Source organism: Muscardinus avellanarius (genome assembly GCF_963383645.1).
Source record: "Muscardinus avellanarius genome assembly, chromosome: 4".
In the NCBI taxonomy this organism is placed as follows: Eukaryota; Metazoa; Chordata; class Mammalia; order Rodentia; family Gliridae; genus Muscardinus; species Muscardinus avellanarius.
Genome location: NC_137789.1, coordinates 25,898,501 through 25,920,768, shown reverse-complemented (window position 1 = coordinate 25,920,768; position 22,268 = coordinate 25,898,501). Strand labels below are relative to the sequence as shown.

The 22,268-nt window shown below is 34.7% G+C and overlaps 1 protein-coding gene across 2 annotated transcripts in view; it reads right to left on the bottom strand.

Annotated features, from left to right (window-relative positions):
* Positions 1-22,268, bottom strand: part of TRPS1 (transcriptional repressor GATA binding 1) — a gene marked incomplete at both ends in the record, with an annotated part of 199,864 nt that overhangs the window by 95,937 nt on the left and 81,659 nt on the right. Inside the window, one exon of one of the 2 annotated variants that reach the window (XM_080693956.1) lies at positions 6,668-6,700. The exons of the other annotated variant lie outside the window; for it this stretch is intronic. Within the exon in view, the coding sequence (XP_080550082.1) occupies positions 6,668-6,700 (33 nt within the window). The remainder of the gene's footprint in view (positions 1-6,667; positions 6,701-22,268) is intronic. 2 annotated transcript variants of the gene reach the window in all.

The following is a 22,268-nucleotide window of genomic DNA, read 5'->3' as shown; positions in this document are numbered from 1 at the left end:
CTTGGGTTCTGAGATCACTATCTTCTTTAGCTCTGTTCTCTGATTTCTTGAAAACTTTTCAGTCTTCCCAACGATACTGTGCAGGACAAATAAACTTGGCGAACACCCTTTAAAAAATTAATCATTACTCAAGCAATCTAGATAAAGCACTCCATTAATTTACCATATATACCACTGTGTTCTGAATCTATGGTGACATTGACTAAATCATTAATAAAACCGTATATGAAATGGAGAACAAACACAAAGAAGAACTTTAATTATCAATGTGTTAACAATTCTATGGTAACACAAATTTTGAAAATCATCACAGTAGACATTTAAAAATATTTGAATGCAAAATAAATGAATCTTGCCATAGAAATTGAAATTATTTAAATATCCATTGTTCAAATGAGCAAATGAAACTAAAATATTGATTACTGAATCTTGAATGTATTTCTGACGTGTCTCTATACTTCATATTTATCCTGAGAAATTTAAGTCAGTAATATTTTAATCTAATGTTATTCAATGTGTGGGAAAATTGATATTTTAATGAAAATCTTTGAAGAAGCTTAAGAAAATGAGTTGCCATAAAGTTAGTATTGGTTTGAAAATGGATGCTAGGTATAAAGATTGAGAAACATTATACAATTTAGAGGCTCCTACATTGAAATGTTACTTCATACTTGCCTTTTTGGCTTTCTGGACTGTTAAAATCTGAAATCTTAAACTGGGAAAGACAGATTAAAGAACTGTTTCCTGGAAAAAGAGAAGGTTCCAATCAGCAGACTTGACTCAAAGAGAAGGCTCCCATTTTATCAAAGGAATATTCACATATTCTGTATCTCATTTGTAAGAAAATGTATAAGGCAATGACTTTTTAAATGCTTGGCTGCTTGAATCCACAGCTTCGATTGCCTGTTGGACAATCCACTAATTAAGATCTCCAACTGTGGTCAATAGAGGGCTACTTTGCTCTACAAGGAACATCTGGCTGTGTCTGAAGACATTTCTGCTTAACAGAACTGTGGGGTGTTACTGGCTTCTAAACATATCACTGCTGCTAAACATCCTACACAGCACAGAATCATGGGACAGCCCTCAACAAAGAATTGCCTACTCCAAAATGTCAGTAATGCTGCTGTTGAGAACTTTGCTATAATCTAAGTACTTTACTAATAATAAAAATCAGTAAAACAGAATTTAAAAGCTTAATGTCTTTCTAGCTAACAACTGCAGGGATTATTGATTTGCATAATCCCCCTTCTTTTTTGCAGTAGTGGGGATTGAACCCAATGGCATTCTAATCCCAGAGCTATACCCCCAGCCCTATTTTTTAATTCTTTATTTTGAAACAAGGTCTCACTAAGTTGCGGAGGACGTCACTAAGGAGCTGAGACTGGCTACAAACCTGCCCATCCTCCCATCTTAGCCTCCCAAGTGCTAGGATTCACAAGAGTGCACCACCACAACGGCTTCCATAATCATTTTATTATCAAATTATCACAACAAACACAGAGGGTGGCAATGGATGTGTGATTAGTTCTGTGTTAAGAGTACAGGGCACAGAGTTTCATAAAGATTAAAGCATATGAGCATAGTTAATCTAATCCCAAGCCAATGTTTATTTTTTTACTATATAATCCTATATTACTGAACCAACCCTAATAAATATTTTAAAGGATTTCTGAAAAAATTAATAGAATTCAATATAAAAAGATTAAAGGGTGAGGGAGAAAGTACTATTTTATTTCTGCAAGAACAGAGAAGTGATAAAAAATAATCCATTCCACAGTCTTTGATATAGGCATTGCTAATGCAAGAATCAATTTGGGGCCATTTTGTGTTTTTTTAACAAAAATATATGACTATTGATGCAAATACAGAACAATCACCTTGTTCATCAAGAACAAAGGACATTCTCTACTTTTTTTTTTTTTTTCAGCAGTGCTGAGGATGAAACCCAGGGGTCTTCTACCTCTGGGCACACCACCATGCCCGTGGGACATTCTCTACTTTGGTATTCCTAATAAATTGTTTTAAAGAATCTCTCTCTTCCTGTTATCTTCAAAGGGTGGTTGCCAGTTTTTACTTATTGAGTTATTATCATTTAGATACCCTAATTAACTCTCTTATTCAAATCAGGCACAAAATTTAATTGTAAAAAGCTTCTGAAAGGGTGAGCATAAGTACTCTCCTTCCCTAGAAAGAGCTTTGAGCAGACTCTTCTCTTAGGACCACATGAGGAAGTAGATCAAGATGATCAGTTTGAAGCCTTTTGTCTTATGCAAAATGTTTCTACAAGACTGTTGTTAAAAAGAGAGAAAGAACAAAAATGTCAATGGATGCCCTAAAGGTCTTGAAGGGCTAATTAGCAAGACCTTAGTAGAACTGAAAAAATAGATGTCATAAGAAGGCTTCATGTTTCAAGGTACAGAGCAAAAAGTTAGATAAATGATATGAAGAGAGTATGACAATGTGCTATATATTATGCCTTTCTGCATAAAACAGTTTTAAATCACGATTAGCAGGCTAACTATGTTAAATTTTAAAACTAAACATTCTGATTTCCAGTGTACTTTGGGCAGAACTTTAAAAAGTCAAAGACCTCAACATAAAAGTAAAATAAAAATTAAAAGTCAAAGACCTGGCAATCTTTCGCCAGTTTGACTCCAGACTCTGTGCATGTGGTCCATGCCTGGCCTCTTTTGGTTGTTGAACTTTTTGACACTTTCTACTCCTGGTCAACTGGAATTATTTCACATTTGAATTCATATTAATTTTGATCATTGTCTATTTTGTATAGTTTGTAAGATATAATAATAAAATATGATAAAAATGGACCCCAAATTATAATTTAGTGAGCTATTCTGCTACAGAAAAGTCTTCCATACATGTTCCTGTTTCTAGTGTATGGATCAGATCTACCATACACAAGAAATGTAGGGCCAGAGGTCACATCCCAGTAAGAAACTCCAGCGTGCCCAGTACTGAAAGTGTCTTGGTAGTAGATGAGAATTATGTTTCTACATGTATACAGCCAAAAGTTAGTCTACAGAAAATATATCCAAGTATTAAGGGTCAAATATAAGAGAAACTTGAAGGTGTCATAAAAATCATGACAATACTAATACTTTATAACACATAATAGTTGTGAGTTGTAAAGCTAAAGGAAGCTACCCTGTATTATTGATAATATATAACCAATTTTGATTGCTCTAGGCTAAAGGCAATAGTATTCTCTTTTCAGAAAATAATATCTTTGTCATATGATGAGATAATCAAAAAGCATATAGTCAGAAATGTGTGAGAAAAGGATGATAGAGGTGTTTGGGAAAAGCATAAATATTATATTACCTTTCTGGGTTTGCATGATAACCTATGGTATCTGTCAAATTTTAAAATTTGTGGTTTGCTATAACTTCTTTTCTTTTTATTAGTGAATATTAATTTGTAGATTAATGGCATATACCAATTTTGGGAAGCTCCCAAATTTTAAGTGTTAGGCTTTAGAAAACCTGGATCTATCCTTGTAAAAGCTAATCATAACTGAGAAAAATTAAAAACAGCATCTCTACTATAGTTATGACCATCTGAAAAATAAAAATAAGAGTTTGGGAGAGGAATGGTGTATTTCCCTTGTACTCCTTTTGGCCAGCTATGAATTAAATAGAAATCTAAGCTTATTTTCGCTCATATATAGGCACAACATGTAAAGATAGGTGGTTCATTAACCTGACTGGCCTTTTACAAATTGTTAAGGTTATTTATTTTATATGTCATTGCCCAACACTTTCCTATGCATTTTCTTAAACATCAGGAATCTCTTCAGTGAGCATACCTAAACACATCCAAAAAATTCTGTAATAAAAGCTATTAAAATTTCCTTGAAGTATTATTTTTATGGCAGTATTTTAGAACTTTCTTTTGCTTAGTATTTTGTTGTCGTTAATTTATAATTAGTTTTTTCACGGGCAGTGAATTTGACAGGAGAGAGAAGAAAAAGAAAAAAACCAAACGTGTCACAAAAATTAAATGAAATTTCAGTCATAAAGGCACACATTGTGCAAAACTAAGTAGAAACATATCCTTCAGATGAATATAACTTCTTAACAATATTACCAGGAAGGATTTACTCATAAATGCTCATTATAGTAATCCTTTGAACTAAAAATTTTAATTAACTTTGAAATCCACAATGTAAATTTGAAATATGTTGCCTTTAGAAATCATGTTCCAGTTAAGGGACTGGAATACACTAAAATCTAATAAAAAGATTCTCTTTTAAGATAATTTATTTAGTGACTCTAAGTCCATTTCAATAGATGATCATTATTTTGAAGGAAAAAAAACAACAGCCTTGAGTTGCAATTTAAAACTGTGGGTATTATGTCTTTCCAGTATATTTAAGAGCCAATAGATGTGAAGCCAACAAAATTACAAAATTATTTGGTCATAAAATCCAATATATGTAAATTTTTTTCAATATTAGAATTTTAAAATTAAAATTTTTATCTCATTTTGTGCAAGCAACATTTGTAGTAATGTAGAGAATCAAAAAACTACATAAAAGTAGTGTCATTTAAATTCTGTGTATACTAAAAATATAGATTAGGAAATGAAGTTCTATAATAGTTCAAAAGAAGGATTAGAGTAGCTATATTTGTTCCCCTAAAACTCTACAATATTTACTTAACAAAGTAAAAATGGGGGGCCGGGATGTAGCTCAGTGGCAAAGTGCCTGCTTTGCAGGTGTGGCGCTCTGGGTTCGATCCCTGGTTCCAAAAAGAAAAACAAACAAACAAACAAACAAAACCTTTAAAAGTAAAAATGTGCTTTTAAAAAAATCCCTCTTGTAAAATTCTTAACTATATTTTGGCAGTACCTCATTGGCATTTCTAGTTCACATATTATTTCATCTAAAATATTCATCTTACCAAAAGAGGAAACACACATCTAGATTCTAGACACTGATTCATATACATACCTCTTTGCTGTCAATGTAATCATGATTGTTTTACTAATTTATCAACAGAAGAGATGAAAACACTTTTAAAAAGCAGCATTAATATATGTCCTGATTGTGACTGGCAGTGTTAATTAGATGGGGGCTTTAGCTTGTCAGCAGTTTCAAGACAATTATCCTTAAGTCTAAATTCCAGAAATGTTGTGTACATATATACTTTCATATATTTTGTGCCCTAGGAAATTGGAAGAAATAGACTAAGGAGCAGGAAAAGAGTAGGAAGAAGAAAGAGCACAGGACTACATTTTTGTTATTATAGCTTATTTATTTTGTTGGGTTTTTTTTTTTTTTGCTTTTTTTTTTTTAAACCATCACTAGCTATAGGTTCATGATAAAGCCAACTGACATGGTGGGAGAATGAATTGCACGAAAAATAGTCTATTCAGTAGTTAAACTTATTTTTATATAGCTTTTAAAACTTGTAATGCTAATTTTAACATAAAAGTTTTTAAGGTGGCATTTAAATTTTTTCTTCATTAGCACTGTTATGAAAAATATCCCAATACTGGAAAAGAGGTAAAATAAAAAGTAAGCATGTTCTTTTGACATGGGGGATTATGTAACAGGCTTGTACCGGATTATTTACTGATCTAGGGGAATGTACTTGTATTTAACTTAAAATTAATGAATGTCCCAGATTTTGTGAGGTTATTACATGTTAATTTTCTGTCCAAAATAAATGATAAAACTAAAGCTTAAGGCTCCATTGCACGACTGAACAATGCTAAATGGTTTTGTGTTTACTTAAAATGTTATTCCTAGTAAACTTTTTTCCTTTAAAACTGCTTTGCCACTTTTCTGATTACCTTATTAATGAAAATTAAATAACATTAAATACAGCCGGGCATGGTAGCGCACGCTTGTAATCCCCACACTTGGGAAGCAGAAACAGGAGGATCGCGCAGGTTCAAAGCTTAAGAGACCCTGTCTCCAAATAAAAATATAAAATAGGTCTGGGAGTGAGGCCTGGAGGTAGAAGGGTTTCCAGGAACCCCAGTACCACAAAAAAAAAAAAAAAAAAAAAATCAACACGTGCTTTTTCTATATTTGCACTAGCAAGGTGTTTATAACGTTTTCAATATAATTTCTTGACAATTTTGGAGACTCCACTGTGACATACAAGATGATTCCTCCACCAGCAATAAGTAGGAAAAACATTCCTTTCTTTAGCCCCAAGAGTGAACTCCTATAGCGATAGATCTGAACCAGAACGTTTTACTTTCCAGTGGCTCTGTCTTTCTCTCTTATTCGAACTCAGTTTTTGTTTCTGCTTCTTGACCTACTGCTTGGTTCATGTTCTGGTGTGCTCATTGCTGATACTCTGTTCCCTACTCTATTGGTGCCAGCGATGACAGAGAATCCCGTTACCAGCTGGTGATTTCTATGACAAGTCTATCCTCTGTTGGGTGAAGACAATGAAAATTGTATCTTGTCATCACTCTCCTGTGATATCCCTTTTCCAGGATCAGATACTAAATTTAGGGGAGAAGAAAAGTTCATACTCAGAGCAACCTACCATAGCCCCAAATGCTAACTGCAAGCATTACTCTTAACAAAATTACGCGAGGAACATAAAGGACAGTGCAAGGCAGAAAGTTTTAAAGTGTTTTGATAAGTCAGGAAGGAGGCATCCAAGAAAGCCAATGTTTGACTTACCCTTCTGTTTGGTGTCCGGGAGACTGTCACAGCCTAGAAAGATGCACCATGGTAAGATTTGGGATATGGGATGGCTATGTTTTTCTTTTCTAAAATGGTTACAAACATATACGTGTGAAAGTTCAGTACCCTGCAATTTGTTCCCTTATGATTGTCCACACAAAACACTTGGGGTATCGTCTTCAGCTCTATTTACACTTGAGTTTGAAAGACCACTAAGGAATCCCTTAAATTTTCTCCCTTACAATCAGTTAGTTGTTTCTGGAGTCCATAGCTTTAATATGCGGCAAGGCAATCTGAAAGGCCAGCATCACAATAAAATCTGCTGATGGATCCATCTCCATTTAAAGTTTGATGCTGAGTAAGGAAACTTTCTTCCCAGTCTATCAATTAACTATCAGTTATGAATATAATCAATTGTGAATTATAATGAATTGTTTACCCACTGAAAGGCTTAGGGAATTATTGCCAAACACAAAACATATATAAAGAATCATCCAATCTCTTCATAAAATAAGTTTTAAGGATGGCTGAACCTTCAAGAGAAAAAATAAATTAAAAAAACAAAGGAAGAATAATGCAACTATCAGGACATTTGATGTCAAAATATTTTTATAAACCAAAAGTCCAAAGTCTAAAAAGTCTTTCTATGCTTCTTAAAAAGCTATCCATAACTAAATTCACTGAATTATTTATTATGATCATAAAATAAATGGGTAAGAATTTATGTTACCTGTTTATAGAGGTGTTAACTATGTATATTAACAGACTGATATTAAACAGGTCATTTTATTGTCTATTCCTCAGAAATAACTGACAGATGCTGATAGACTTTTGAACTTTTTTATATCACAAAGTTCTCATCATTCAAACATTTATTTTGATTGCATTTTATTCAAATTTCTAAGAATGAAATCAGAAAAAACACATGCCATTTGTATGTATTCCAAGTCTTCTTTTCCATACAAATCTGTAGTAATCAAACAATAAATTTCCAAAGTAGTATACAAATGCCATTAACTGTTGCTTAATGAAAAAATAATGGTTTATAAAATCCAACTAAATTAACTATTACCAAATAGTTATCTTAACATTGTCCAAAAAATTACATTGCTAAGTTCAGTGATCAAATTTTGGTGTAAGTAACAGTATAATAATAGTTATAATTCCATTAAAAAATTTAGAATTTCTCTAAAATTTATATAGTCTAACATGGCTGCTATCAAAGTAACCATAAGTTCAAACAGCACTATTCTTTAAAGGTAACTTTTTTGTTAACATATATAAGTTAATCTATTAAAAACAAAAGTGAATTCAAAAATTTTTGCAAGAATCTGATGCAATTTTTTCCTTAGAAATAACTTTCAACTTTACTAAAAATAGAGTATTAAGAACAGTTTTCTGGTTAGTTGTTTTAGAGTACACTGGACTTAGTAAAATTAGATCATTTCTTCTGCATATATACATATGGGATCTATATAGTCAAATTTTCTCATAAAACATAAAAAAAATTGGTAGAAAATTCCATTAACTCAATGCCTTACCACTTGAATCTGACTGCAATCTTAAGTAACTTTTAACTTAAACCCAGTAAACATTTGGCTACTTTAAGAGGCCAGGGAAACAGAATCTATATTCTACCTCCAACAGTCTAACTCAGTGCCCCACCTACTCAAATATTATATTCATAAGCACTGATCATTTTAAACTAATGGAGAAGATATTACCTCCTCAAAATGGTGACAGTTATAGAGAAAGAATGAAAGAAAACAATAGGCATATTTTATGATAATTACTATTCAATCTCATCATGAGACAGATTCTTAAAAATGATTCATTTTGTTTTCATTTTCAGTTGTATCATAGCTTGGTAGTGTGAAAAAGTGGTTAAAATTAAAGTTTCTGAAAGCAAAAATGATATAGCCACGATTGTTCCTTTTATGTTATCCTTACAGTTAACCGAAAATCTGATGCAAAGTATTCATTCTGTGGATTTTAACTCATAGCGACCTTACTTTGCCCAAAAATTAAATGGTTTAATTAAATAAAATGACAATGATTTTAAAAGTTCAGTGATAATTTCATTAAATATAGAAAGATAATAGGAGTTGACCATTATAAGTATTTATGCCACTGAATTTCATAAACAAGTAAACTGTAACATCTGTGAAAATCACTCACTTAGTAAATATCGGATATGTTTTAAAATTTGTTCTTTACCCCATTACTGTTTCTTGTAATGCATTATTCTATTTCTTCCTTTAGTTCATGTGTCACCTATAGTTCTCCTTATGTGACACATTATCTTTTCTGTTTTAATACATGAGCAATAAAATACAGAAAACATAAGCTGATTTTGAAAGTAACTTCAAAGCTATGTCCTTATGCTGCACTGGGTTAAAAAGCACACTGTCAGGGGGATAATATTTATTTGTTCATTAATGTAATAGACTAATTCCTACAAACAGCTACTGAGAAAGGAGACAATGAGGGATATCACTGGTAAAGTGAAAGCTCTAAAAAGGAAGGTAAATAACAAATATAGTGTGAGTTGGAAGAAATAACTCTGAATATTTTAACTACTTATGGTACAGGAATGGCCCACAAAAGGTGGGAACAGTGTTAATTGCTGCCTCAAAGATGATTAACAAATAAAAATATGCATTCATCTGAAACTGAGGTTCCATCTTATAAACTTATGTATTGTTTTAACTTGTAAGGTTTACTTAATTCAATTACATTCCCATAACAGAAATAGTGGTAATGAAGACTTATTATCTAGAATCCTCCAATATGGTAGATAATAGCCATATGTGGATATTTACAATTAATATAATGAAAATTACTTAAAGTTATAAATTCAGTTCCTAAAGACTGTTAGCCACATTTTAGGTTTTCAACAGCCAAAGGGAAGCAGTGACTACCATATCTAGGCACCAGATATTGTAAAAAAGTTCCCACAACATTGCAGGCATTTTCTTTGTTTGTTTGTTTGTTTGTTTGTTTGTGGCAGTGCTGGGGATGGAACCCAGAGGCATTCTACCTCTGAGCTATTAGCCCAGCCCTACCTTTTTATTCTTTATTTTGAAACAGGGTCTCGCTGAGTTGCAAAGGCCCTCACTTAAGTAGCTGAGGCTGTCTATGAACCAAGATCATCCTGTCTCAGCCTCCCAAATGCTGGGATTACAAGCATGCACCACCACGCCAGGCTCGAAGGCATTTCTAATGAAGTACTATGATGACATTTAAATTATACTGCAATTTAGAGAGGCTTAAAGAAGCAGAAATCTAAATAGAAATTTACTCATTTGATTAACACATATTAAAAATAAGAATTATCTGTTAGGAAAATTTTTCACCTAAAACGGTGATACAACTACTGATACAGAATATACTGCGAGATAATATTGGGCAGGAAACTATTTGTAAAGACTTTATACTATGAACTGAAGGCAAAAGATAACATCAAGAAAAGTGAGTCTAAAGTGGAAATACGAAAAACACTCAAGAGTTTTGGGGTCATTTAATTTATACTGGTAATATTAAAAATGAGCCCAGCCAGGCATGGTGGCGCACGCTCTGGAGGCGGTGACAGGAGGATCACACAGGTTTGAAGCCAGCCATGCTGGCTTAAGAGACCCTGTTTCTAAATTTAAAAAAATTATAAAAATAGGTCTGGGAGTGTAGCCCGGAGGTAGAAGGGCTCCCAGAAACCCCAGTACCACCAAAAAATAAATCAATAAATACAATAAAAAATAAAAACGAGCCCAAATTGAGTTTTGTTTTCTGTAAACTGAAGGTTTTTGAACTAGTAGACAACCAATACACCAACAAGCACTGATAGTATTAGCTTTTAATACCCTAAATATTCTTTCTTCTATTTTCCAACAATACACCATTTTTACTATTATTATTATTATTATTATTATTTGCAGTACTGGGGATGGAACCCAGGGGCATTCTACCTCTAAGTGAAACTCCTCGCCCTATTATTTATTCTTTGTCTTGGAACAGGGTCTCACTGAGTTGCAAAGGGCCTCAATAAGTAGCTGAGGCTGTCTACGACCCACAAACCTGATATCTCAGCCTCCCAAATGCTGGGATTACAAGTGTGCGCCACCACGCCCGGCTGCCATTTTTATAATTTGGATTAAAAAATATTAGAATGGAAGTTAATTCTGAGAAAGAGATAGAAAAAAAAGGAGAGAATGACTAAATACCAGAAATTTAATAACTATAAAATCAAAATTCATAGTCACAAATTTATGCCTTTTCTACAAGGCAGTGAATGATGTGCTAAAGATAAAAACATTAGTTCTACCACATTAGAAAAGGAATCACCAGACTGTCTTGCATTAAATGATGTGGCAAAGAACCAAATTATTTGTTTCTACTAGCAATAAATTACATAGTCACATAAAGATTAATTGTAAAACTGACCCCTGAAACACAGCTCGGTATCCCAATTTTGTATAATAATTCAAACTTGGTCTCCAACCAAAAATGTCTTATTAAGCAGAATCTCAATAGTTTAATTCACAGGGGAGATAGGCTGGTATGAGTCTTTTACAAAATTTTCCAACTACCTACCAAGCAAAGCATCTATACCTTGTGGTGCTCAAGGGTCCAGCACCCTATAGGTACAAATGAAGTCTGTGTGCAGTCTTTGCATCCAAAATTTCCAGGAGCTGTCAGGTTTCATTACAAAATAAAAGCATCTTCTTGAGTTTAAGAATTTGATGAAGTGATGGTGTCAATTATATAAATGTTACAAACAGGGACTTCGATCCTCAGCCAGGTTTTTTTTGTTCTGAACTCAGCCTTTTTATTAATTTGTACGCATCAATCTTTAGTTTCTAGTCTCTAGTCTCTCAAGGAAATATGTATTCCAGGGAAGATTGACACCACTTAGTTTTTCAGATATGCAAAGCTATCTTTAATGTGTGAGGTGAAATAATTTACCCACAAGTGTATATGAGGCTTTGTTCACTGGTAAAATCAGAAAAATGAATATTTAAAGTTCTTACTGTTTCTGACAATTTAACCAATAATGCATTCAATTTATCCAACTTCTCTCATGCTGTTCTCATATTAAAAAATGTTTAAAAAAGCAAAGTTCAATGGCAGGCTTAGAATAAAAGAACTATTATAATTCCACTCACTCTTTTACTTAGATTCTAATGCAATAATGGGTGATTTATAATAAAACTGGAACTATATGAGGTAAAGGTCCCTTTCAACCAGCCAATTATACCTTCACTTGAAAATGGTCCCAGGGAGAAAAGTCAACTTACCAAAAAAAAATGTAGTTAATAGATGAGGAGATATTTACCTCCCCAAACACTCAGGATAATTGAGCATTAATAAAAAGCCATTCTGGTATTTTATTTCAGCTGACATTACCTCCTTTGAGCTAACAGGGTTCAGATAAAATGTTCCCTCTATATAAAAATCAAATGGCCACTGTTATCCACTCTCAGAGTGTCAGAATCTGAGTAAGGCAGCCAAAATTAGAACCTTCCTATTCCCTCACCAGGAAATAAGGGCGATTTTGTTTCCAGCCCTCTTAGATTTCAATGGAGAGGTAAAGCCGGAAAAGATCAAACATAATCAATGACTTGTTGCTATGTCCTTGATGGAGAGTTTTCTACCTGCCTGCTCTAGTCTTGCTCATCTTCTCTCTGCTTTTGGCATTAAGAAGCAATCGTTTCCAAAAATAAAAAATAAATAAAATGAGTAAGCAACTTAAATAGGTATCACAAAAAGAAAAATAGATATGCCTTTTCTGGCTAAGAAAAACTGAAGGCTAACTAATAAACTTTACAAAAATACCTAAGCTGGAAAATTCAGGTGACAAAAATTATTACATGAGTCTTTTGTTATATAATTGTTAAGACTAATGTGTATCTCTTTTACAATAGGAAATTGGTTATAGAATAACATGAACTGAGCACTTTTTGCCACTTTTAGAAAGGGCAGTAAAGTGTCTTAAATAGTTTCTCTCCCAAGTCTCTCAGGGGTATCAGAATTAAAACCAGAAAAGTGTGACTCCACAATAATGTGAATACAAAACTAACTTTGATTTTTTAATGATAATAAAGTATTCAAACACTTGTGATCTATCCTTCAATATTCCTAGTATACATTCATGTGGTTATGTTCTTGTGTGTGTGTGTGTGTGTGTGTGTGTGTGTGTGTGTGTGGTAGCAGGAACTGAGCCCAGAGGAATTTTACCTCTGAGCTATATCCTAGCCCTATTTTTTATTATGTATTTTGAAACACAGTCTCACTAAGTTGTTCAGGCTGCTGTGAACCTGCAATCCTTCAGTTTCAGCCTCCCAAGTACTGGGACTACAAGTATATATCACCACACCCAGCTAATGTAATTATTTTAAATTTAAATGACCATTATCAATCCAGATAATATCTTTAGAATGGTCCTAAAAATCCTAGGTGTATAAGTAACAATTTAAAAAAAATACTAAATTCAAAACTCACCCAGTGGATAAACAGTAAAATAAATAAATAAATAAATAAATAAATGGGCAGGCTTAGAACCACTGATCAGTTTATAATTAACACTATTCAAGTGGAAATCTCATACTATGAAATATAAGAAGGTGATATAATGGGCTACTTATTTATCATTCTTATAGAAACTACTTCAAAATAAAACTTGGAGTAAGTTGCAATAGACTCCTACAATACGGAACACAGTTGAATATTATAAATGCAAGTCAAGATACCAATGAGCTAGTCAAACACCTCATGAAAAGAACGGAAATGAGGAACAGTATCACTAGTGACATCCAGTTACAGTATGAAGGAAACCGTGCTATGGGCTGGGGAGCAGATGCTTACAAACTAAGCGAGGGTGGGGACAAAGGGAATATGGAGATGAAAAAGAAACTGAAATTGAAAGACTGACAAAAAAAAAAAAGATGCACTGACTGAATGGCTGCAAAGCAAAAACGGGCAAGGAATAAAAGACAACTTGGGTTTCTAGCAGGGACTGTATGCACAAGGTGCACAGCCCGGGAGGTTAGTGAACAAATGCATGAATGCCATAAGCAAATTTACCATGACTTTATGTAAACTGATCTGAGTAGAATTTTTGTGTGTGTGTGGTACTGGGGTTCCTGGAAACCCTTCTACTTCTGGGCTACACTCCCAGACCTACTTTTTATATTTTTATTTGAAAACAGGGTCTCCTAAGCCAGCACAGCTGGCTTCGAACCTGCACGATCCTCCTGTCTCCGCCTCCCAAGCGCAGGGATTACAAGTGTGCGCCACCACGCCCAGCTGAGTAGAAATTTTAAATAGTTGTACATTGTGATATACATGATCAAGACTGAAAATTACATATATCTGCATGGTTAACATAGCCTCTACATTTTAATGCTAATTAAAGATACATGATGTGAAAACTGGTGAAGAAAACATGCTTTAAACAGTTACTTTATCTTCATGAAGAGAAGTGCCTTAATTAGCCAGGTTACTTTGATGTCTTCATCCAGTAGATACCTATGTCTACCTATTCCAAAGAAGCATGGGAAGCTTGCTCTAGCAGGGTGTGGTGACACACACTTGTAATCCTAGGACTTGGGAGGCTCAGACAGCAGGATCGCAAGTTCGAGGGCAGCCTCAGCAGGTAGTGAGACTCTCATAGTGAGAAACTCAGGAGAGTGAGACCCTGTTTCCAAATAAAAATAAAATAGGGCTGAGGTACTTGTAGCTCAAAGGTAGTATGCCCCCAGATTCAACCCCCAGTATGACAAATTAGTTAATGAAAAATAAAATAAAGAAAGCTTGGCTCTGAAGAAAGATTCCACACTGATTTTGTACCCCATTCAAGTAGGTAAGAGTGGAATTATCTCAAGATGTTCTGACAACATAAAATCTGCATTATATCCCAGAAAAACTCTGGTGTGTTTATTTTTTTAATAAACAATATTCACTTTGTTGATCAGAATAGTAAATGAGAGTGGCTACCAGGTAGTTATATGGTAAACCAGCATGAATTGTTCTTCAACATATGCAGGATGCCAGGCGTATAAACACAGACATCTACAACAAGTGACAGGGAATTATAAGGACACTCCGTGCATAGGAGTTGCTTAAAAAGTTGAAAGAGCAGGATACATTAAGTGAACATTCAGATCTTTCAGAGAAACGTGTGAAGACAAGATAGCTAAATGCTAAGGCTACCTTCCTGGTTCCTAGAGTCTCCTCTCCATCTGGAAAACTTAATGGTTAAAAAAGTCCTTTATTCGTTTTTGAGGATTTCACAATACACATCATGAAATATTTTCTGCCATTAATTATTCTTTGAAAAATCCAACTTTTCATGTCATCATCATATTTCATCACGATGTATTAACATTTATTTTTTTTTTTTTTTTTTTTTTTTTTTTGTGGTACTGGGGTTCCTGGAAGCCCTTCTACCTCCGGGCTACTCTCCCAGACCTATTTTTACATTTTTATTTGGAAACAGGGTCTCCTAAGCCAGCGCGAGCGGCTGGCTTCGAACCTGCGCGATCCTCCTGTCTCTGCCTCCCAAGCGCGGGGATTACAAGCGTGCGCCACCACGCCCGGCTGTATTAACATTTATTTTACAAATATTTTGACAAAACACAGCAAGGGTTGACTCCATGTTCAGACTTGCAGCGTATTTTAGAGGTCAAGACTTGAGACATGCATTCTGCTTTGTAAATTAGGCAAATAACCCAGAGAGTTGATACAAATAACCCAGGGATTTGGATGAGAAAACAAGCAAGGTGCCTGTCCTACATGAGTTAGAAGAGAAGCCAGGACACCCATGCTTGTCAAATGTGGAAATGTACGTGGATATAGTAGTGCATGCCTGTAACCCTAGTACTTGGGAGGCTGAGACAAGAGGATTGCAGGTTTGATGATTGCCTCAGCAAGTAGTGAGACTCTTAACAACTTGGTGAGACCCTGTTTCAAAATTTAAAAAAAAAAAAATTGGGTTGGAGAGTTGCTCAGAGGTAGAACATCCCTGAGCTCAATCCCCAGTACCACACTAAATAAATAAAAAAAAATAAAATAAGTAAGTCAATAAATAAAGTGGAACCAGGCACATATCAGAGTAAAAACTATGGAGAACTATCAAGGTGAATGCAAAAACTGCAGAGGAAACATCTTCTATCTGCCAGGCATGTCAGTTATGCTACTGACTAAGTGAAGTGACTTTTATGTTTAAACCAACAGGTCTCTAACACTCAGTTTATTCATTGTATGAACTGTTAAAGCTAGCAGCTAAAGCGACTAGTATAGGTGCATGAGATATTTCGAAAAGGAAAGATCACACAGATGGAGAAATTTGAGAAAAGTTCCCTGAAGATACAGAACTACTGCTCGTGGATTTACTACCAATATTAAATAGCCAAAGCATTTGTGCAATCAAAGAGGTTTCTAAGTGAGGTCGCCTGGCTTCCTTGAACAACTTGCTGATTACTGCTGAATCTATTAGTGGTGGCACAGACTGGCTGGAACCTTGGGCTCCAGTGTGCTCTTAAAATGAGACAGACTGAAGACCGGGGTGGGGGGGTGTAACAGGAGAAAATGCTGATGAGATAGGGGACAGTTTAATATATATTTATGAAGAACTCAATGGCCTAGTTAAAAAAAAAAAAACACATGGAGAGTTAAAGACTGATGGGGTAGCAGAGAAGATAAAGACCCAAGGGAATTAAAAAGCCATTTGGGAAAGAAAATGGGGGTGTCCTTTCCCTGTTAAGAAAAGTGATAGAGCTGAAGAAGCTCTTTTAATAAAACAGAAGGTTTATCTATAAAAAGTAAGAGAGTTTAGAATAGATACCTAAGAAGGGTAGGAAAAAAAGCAAGAGACCTTGTTCTTGAGGAATAGCATAGATGGTCAAATGAAGACCAATGAAAGGGTTGCTAGGGACAAATGGGAATAAAGAAGATGGAATTATCTGCTGTGGGGATACCCGGAATTATTTTGAGAGACATTGAGGAAATAGATGTGATCAAGAGTGAGACGATGTGGTCAAAGATGGCGGTTTCTGAGTTCTTGGCCTAGGGGAGTGTCCTTGTGGCGTGAAGAAATTTGAAGGATTGCAGGACTGTATCAGAAAAGAGAGGAGCACAAAGGTCACCAACACTGATGAGGTTGAGAAATTGTGAGGGAAAGATATTGGAAGAGACCAGCTACACAAAATAGCCCAAGGATTAGATAAGCATACCCAAGATAATACATGTTTGCACTGTGATTCTCTTTGGAAAGTAGCCACAAAGGGCCCCAAATTGCTAAATAAATAAATTAAATTAAATTAAACAGTATCTGGTCCAGGCAGGAGATGGAATTAAATTGAGATGCAATTTTTGTAATATATGGTAAAAATAAACTGAATACCTGGCTGGTAGACACTATAACTGGAAAATACACACAGATTCTACAACTGGAGGACAGGTTTGCAGGCATGTTTCGGTACAACTGAATTCTACAAATATTAATTACGGGGCTATTTAAATCACACACTAAACTTGGTATCTGGAACACCTTAAGAAGACATAGTTACTGTCTCAGAAGCTCAGAGCCTACAAGAGATACATAGTGGAAAACAATTCATATACTATGGTGCAATTTCTGACCTATCAAAAAGATAGGTCAGAGTTATTTCCTGATAGTAGGACCAAACACAGAAGGCTTCTCATTGGACATGAGGGTCAGACTGAATGCTAAACAGAAATATGATTCATACTGAGACCACCCATAACACAGGGACAGTATGTGAATTATCCTGGTGTTTCCAGTTACTCAAAAATTGTTCAAAATCTTTCAGCAGTAAAGGCATCTACCTCACAAGGCTGCAAGAGGTGAGAGGTGAGTGTCAAGAGGTGCAGCTGCGTGGCAAGAGAGTAGCCAGCAAGGGAAGAGATCTGGATGCCACGTGGCTGATAAGGCAGTGAGGAGTTTTAAGCAAGAGCCAACGGAGACCATTATCAGATTGCATAAAGGCAACTCTGTTGGCAGAGTGGAGGATGGGTTAGGGAGTGCAAATTCAAAAGCAAGAAAAGAAATTCAGTGTCCTGGGTGAGAGTTTAGAAAGGTGAACAGGGTCAAAACCAAAACGGTTGAATGGGAGGTCCATTAGACTTGATAGGGTATGTGGTGTGTGAGGACCTAGAAGCAGAGATGAATTCCAGATGTTCTTTACTTATGTTTTTGAATGATCCAAAATGTTAGACTGGAACCACACTGGTTTACGCTGGGATATGAAGAGTAAATGTTATGGGCCTGAGTAGACATTTCTCAAAAGAAGACACACGAATGGCCAACAGATATGTGAACAAAGGCTCAGCATCACCAGGGAAATGCCAGACAAAACCACAATGAGACATCACTTCACCCCCATAAGAATTGCTCACTTTAAAAAGACCAAAGATAACAAAGGCTGGTGAGGACATGGAACATTTCGGTGGGAATGTAAATGCATAAAGCCATTATGGAAAAACAGTATGAAGATTCCTCAAAAAACCTATAAATAGAATTAGTATACAATCAGAATACACAAGAGTTCATCTCAAAAAAAAGTTAAGGTTAGAATGGTGGCTGCCAGAGGTGGGAGAGCACAGTGGGGGCAGAGGCATGGGGAGTGGTTTACCAGTGGGCACTAAGTTACCACTAGATAAGGGTAAGAAGTTCCAGTGTATCATTGCACAGGAGGATAAATACAGATTATGATAACTGGCTGTATACTTACAAAGATGGAAGAGTTTTAATGTTTTCATTATAAAGACATTTCAGAACATAGATACTTTTAACCTGAAATAAACAGAACTTGATGTATACAGGTATCAAAATATCAGGTTGTAACCTACCTTAAATAATTTATAATTTTTGTACTTAGGAATCCATTTTAAAGTGAATTTAGAGATAAAATAAATATTCTAGCTTCAACAGATTCTTTTTTTTTTTTTTTTTTTTTTTTTTTTGGTGGTACTGGGGTTCCTGGAAACCCTTCTACCTGCGGGCTACCCTCCCAGACCTATTTATATATACATATATTTTTTTTATTTTTTTTTATTTGGAAACAGGGTCTCTTAAGCCAGCAAGGCTGGCTTCGAGCCTGCAGGATCCTCCTGTCTCCGCCTCCCAAGCACGGGGATTAGAAGTGTGCGCCACCACGCCCGGATCAACAAATTCTTAATACTTTGACAATGGCTCAAAAAAAGAATTACAGTAATAACCCTAAGTCCCCCCTACCTTAGAGGTGTCTAATACACTGTACAATTTTACCTCCCAAAGAATCCCCCTCCTTTAAATAGAGGTCTCCAAAAAAATCTTTCCCCCTCAGCAAAGCTAGAATAGAAGGGCCCTGGAGACAAAGAAGGCTGAGGTTGATTAATGGAGGAGCTACATTTGAATATGTGTAAAAGTATTACTGTAGCACGGTCAACCTGGACACTCATTGTTGGGAAGGGGCAGTGGGGGTGAGAGGGCACAGTCTGAATGTATGCCATTTTCAATATGATCCACATGAAAAAAGAAATCTTTCCCAATATTTAGAACATTGTCAGTTATAATAAAATATGTCTATGATACCAAGTGGACTTCCATAAGCTCCTTGATTCCAACTAAGACCAAATTTCAGGGGTCCTGCTTCCTACATCTAACAGCCTTTTTTCATTACAAACATATTTCTCAAAGACTGCTAGTTAAAATTAAATATATTAAGCATTCAAATTTTAAGAAAGTATGATGCTTACACCATTAAGAGAAAAATGATAATGGCTTCCTACAAAATATGTACCTACTTTCCCTCCAATAAATATCAAAAGTAGTTATATTCTCTTGCCAATTTAAAAGTAATTTTTCATTTTAAATTTCCTCTGAACATAAAAGTGAATTATTCTGCTTAGGTTTCAGAACAAAATACCATAGTCTGGGTGACTTAAACCACAAAAATGATCAGTCCTAATAATCATTTAAGTAAAATACAAGCACTCTTTTATTTTAAAAAACTATAAATATATCAAAAGCTTCTCCTACTGCCTTCCATAAAATAAATATTTTATGTTTAAGAACATGAAAGATAAGGTCTTTGTGAATAAGTAGAATTAATAATATTTGATAGATTAATAAACTATATGTATTAGTAAAAAATTCAAAATACATAATTAAATAGTTACATGTTTAAAAAATAAGATATAGTAAGAAACTTTCTTTTTGCAGTACTGAAAATGAAACCCAGGGGGCATTCTACCTCTCAGCTACACCCCCAGCCCTATTTTTTATTCTTTATTTCAAAACAAGGTCTCATTAATTTGCAGAGGGCCTAAGTAGCTGAGGCTGGCTACAAACCTGTGATCCTCCTGTCTCAGCTTCCCAAATACTGGAATTACAAGCGTGCGCCACAATACGCAGCTACAAACAAATATTTTTCATTTCAAAAATATCTAATGTAAAACAGTTTCATGTTCAAAACATGAAAATTAATGAACCAATCAGTGTAAAGCACTAAAGTATCAGTTACTAAAATCACTGATTTGGATACAAGTATATGATACCGAAAACAGAACTTAATGAGATTCATTTAATCCTAAATTTATGATAAATATTTTAAATCTTCTCCTAGGCTGTCATAAAAACAGCTTTGGGAAATGCCACATACGTGATTTCCAAACGACTTTTTATTTTAATCAATAGATCTTGTGGTCACATTTTCTTTTCTTTCCTTACTGTAACTATTAAAAAGATTTGACTTATTTCTGTTCACTGGTACTGCCCCCAGTTAGACCTGCCTTTTATTGAGATGGTCCTCACAGAGTGAGTGGTTCCTAAATACAGTGGAGTTGCTTTTCTTCTCCTGGGTGACAAATGGAGGTGCTTTTAATGTTTTAACCATTTAAAAAATACTAACACAAATCTGAAGGTCCAAATTTTACATTTGGAGGGCAATCCTTTTTTTTTTTTAAGTTATAAATTGCATTCAGAGAAAAGTCTATTTGTTTGGACACATTAGCAAAAGTTTCCACATCACATCATAGATCATGACTAAAATCCTATTATAGAGCAACCAAAAGAGCTCACGTATATTGGATGGCCCCCCATCTCCTCCCTTCCATTAGATAAAGGAAGATTATATTAAATTTTCCATTTGGTGACTTTACCTCCCAATTCACATATAATTTTAACTCAACATAGAAGTTAAATTTGAATATTTACATTCTTCCACTCATCAGTCTTTTTTACACATATACTATTTCTTCTTTTTCTAACATGTATCTAAGAAATGCATTTGGAAAAAGGTTTTAGTTATGATTCACTCCGTTTACTATATTTTGTTAAAGAGAATGTGTTCTCAGAATTATACATGTAAATGTTTAAGAATGAGAATCAAATTTGTTAAACAGGCAGTCAAAATTTCAAAATCCGCTCCTGCCTGCAGAGGGCTATAGAGAAATCTCATTAACAACCACAAAAATTTAATAAAGCTAAGAAACTCAATCATGTATAAAAAGCCATCAGAGAATAAAAACTTCTGCCAGAAAGGCCTTAACTGAGTCTACGTGGGTCAGCTATACAAAATGTATTTAAGTTTCATGTTTATTTATTATGAAAACCTTATCTTCTGATCATGTTTTGGGGGCTCCAAATTAGTCTCCTATTAAACAGACATGTCCTTAGACTCCCAAACAAACTTAAACAAAGGAAAAATACATATGTAAAACATTAAAGTATAATTCAGACAATTCAACTACTTGAAAATTTTATTTATACAATATTGTTTGTTTTAAACGAAAGGTCTAACTTCATTGAAACTGGAAGTAATAGGTAACTGAGCTGGAATTCAAATGCCTAAAAAACCGGACAATCATCCTGGCTTCTAATTTGCTCCTGGTTTAATCTTAGTCACATTGTGGAAAGCTAACACTTATCCTCTAGTGTTCTACTAATTGCTTGGTGCTATGTTGACTACTGGGAATGAACCACAAGACACATCACTGTAAACTGCAGGGAGCGTTCAGTGATCAGGAGGTTAAAATCTCCCAGTCAGCAGAAAGGGAGAATTCTTTACTTAACTCAGTGGTACAAATTATTTCCAGGTGGTGATAATTATCACTTGCGGTGTTTGATATTCCGGACTTTGCATCTAAATTTATACTTGACAAGTTAAACTTTTCATGGTGTGCATTTTCCCGTAATCTCTCAAAGGCCAAAGACAAGGATAGACGGATTAGTGATGGGTGAAACCAATTCCACCCAAAATGGCAACACTTAATTACAAGCCTTGTTGTTTATAATTAACTGTGTAAATCACTAACTTGAAAGTTTCTTTTCAAAGTATTTAAAAACCAACTCTTTTCCCAGGGGGATTTAATACTGTATATTATTATATAGTTAAGTATTATTTTGTTTGTTCTATGAACAAGATGTGCAAATGACACATTTTACAGACTGGCTTGCCAGCATATTTGGAAAATGTTAATGAACTGCATTACTAACACCATTCTGTAGTTAGTTCTCAGGATTTTAGACCATCTTTTGCCACATACAAACGAAAGCCGTAAAAAGAGACAATATAATTATCTGAACGACTATGAGAAAGCA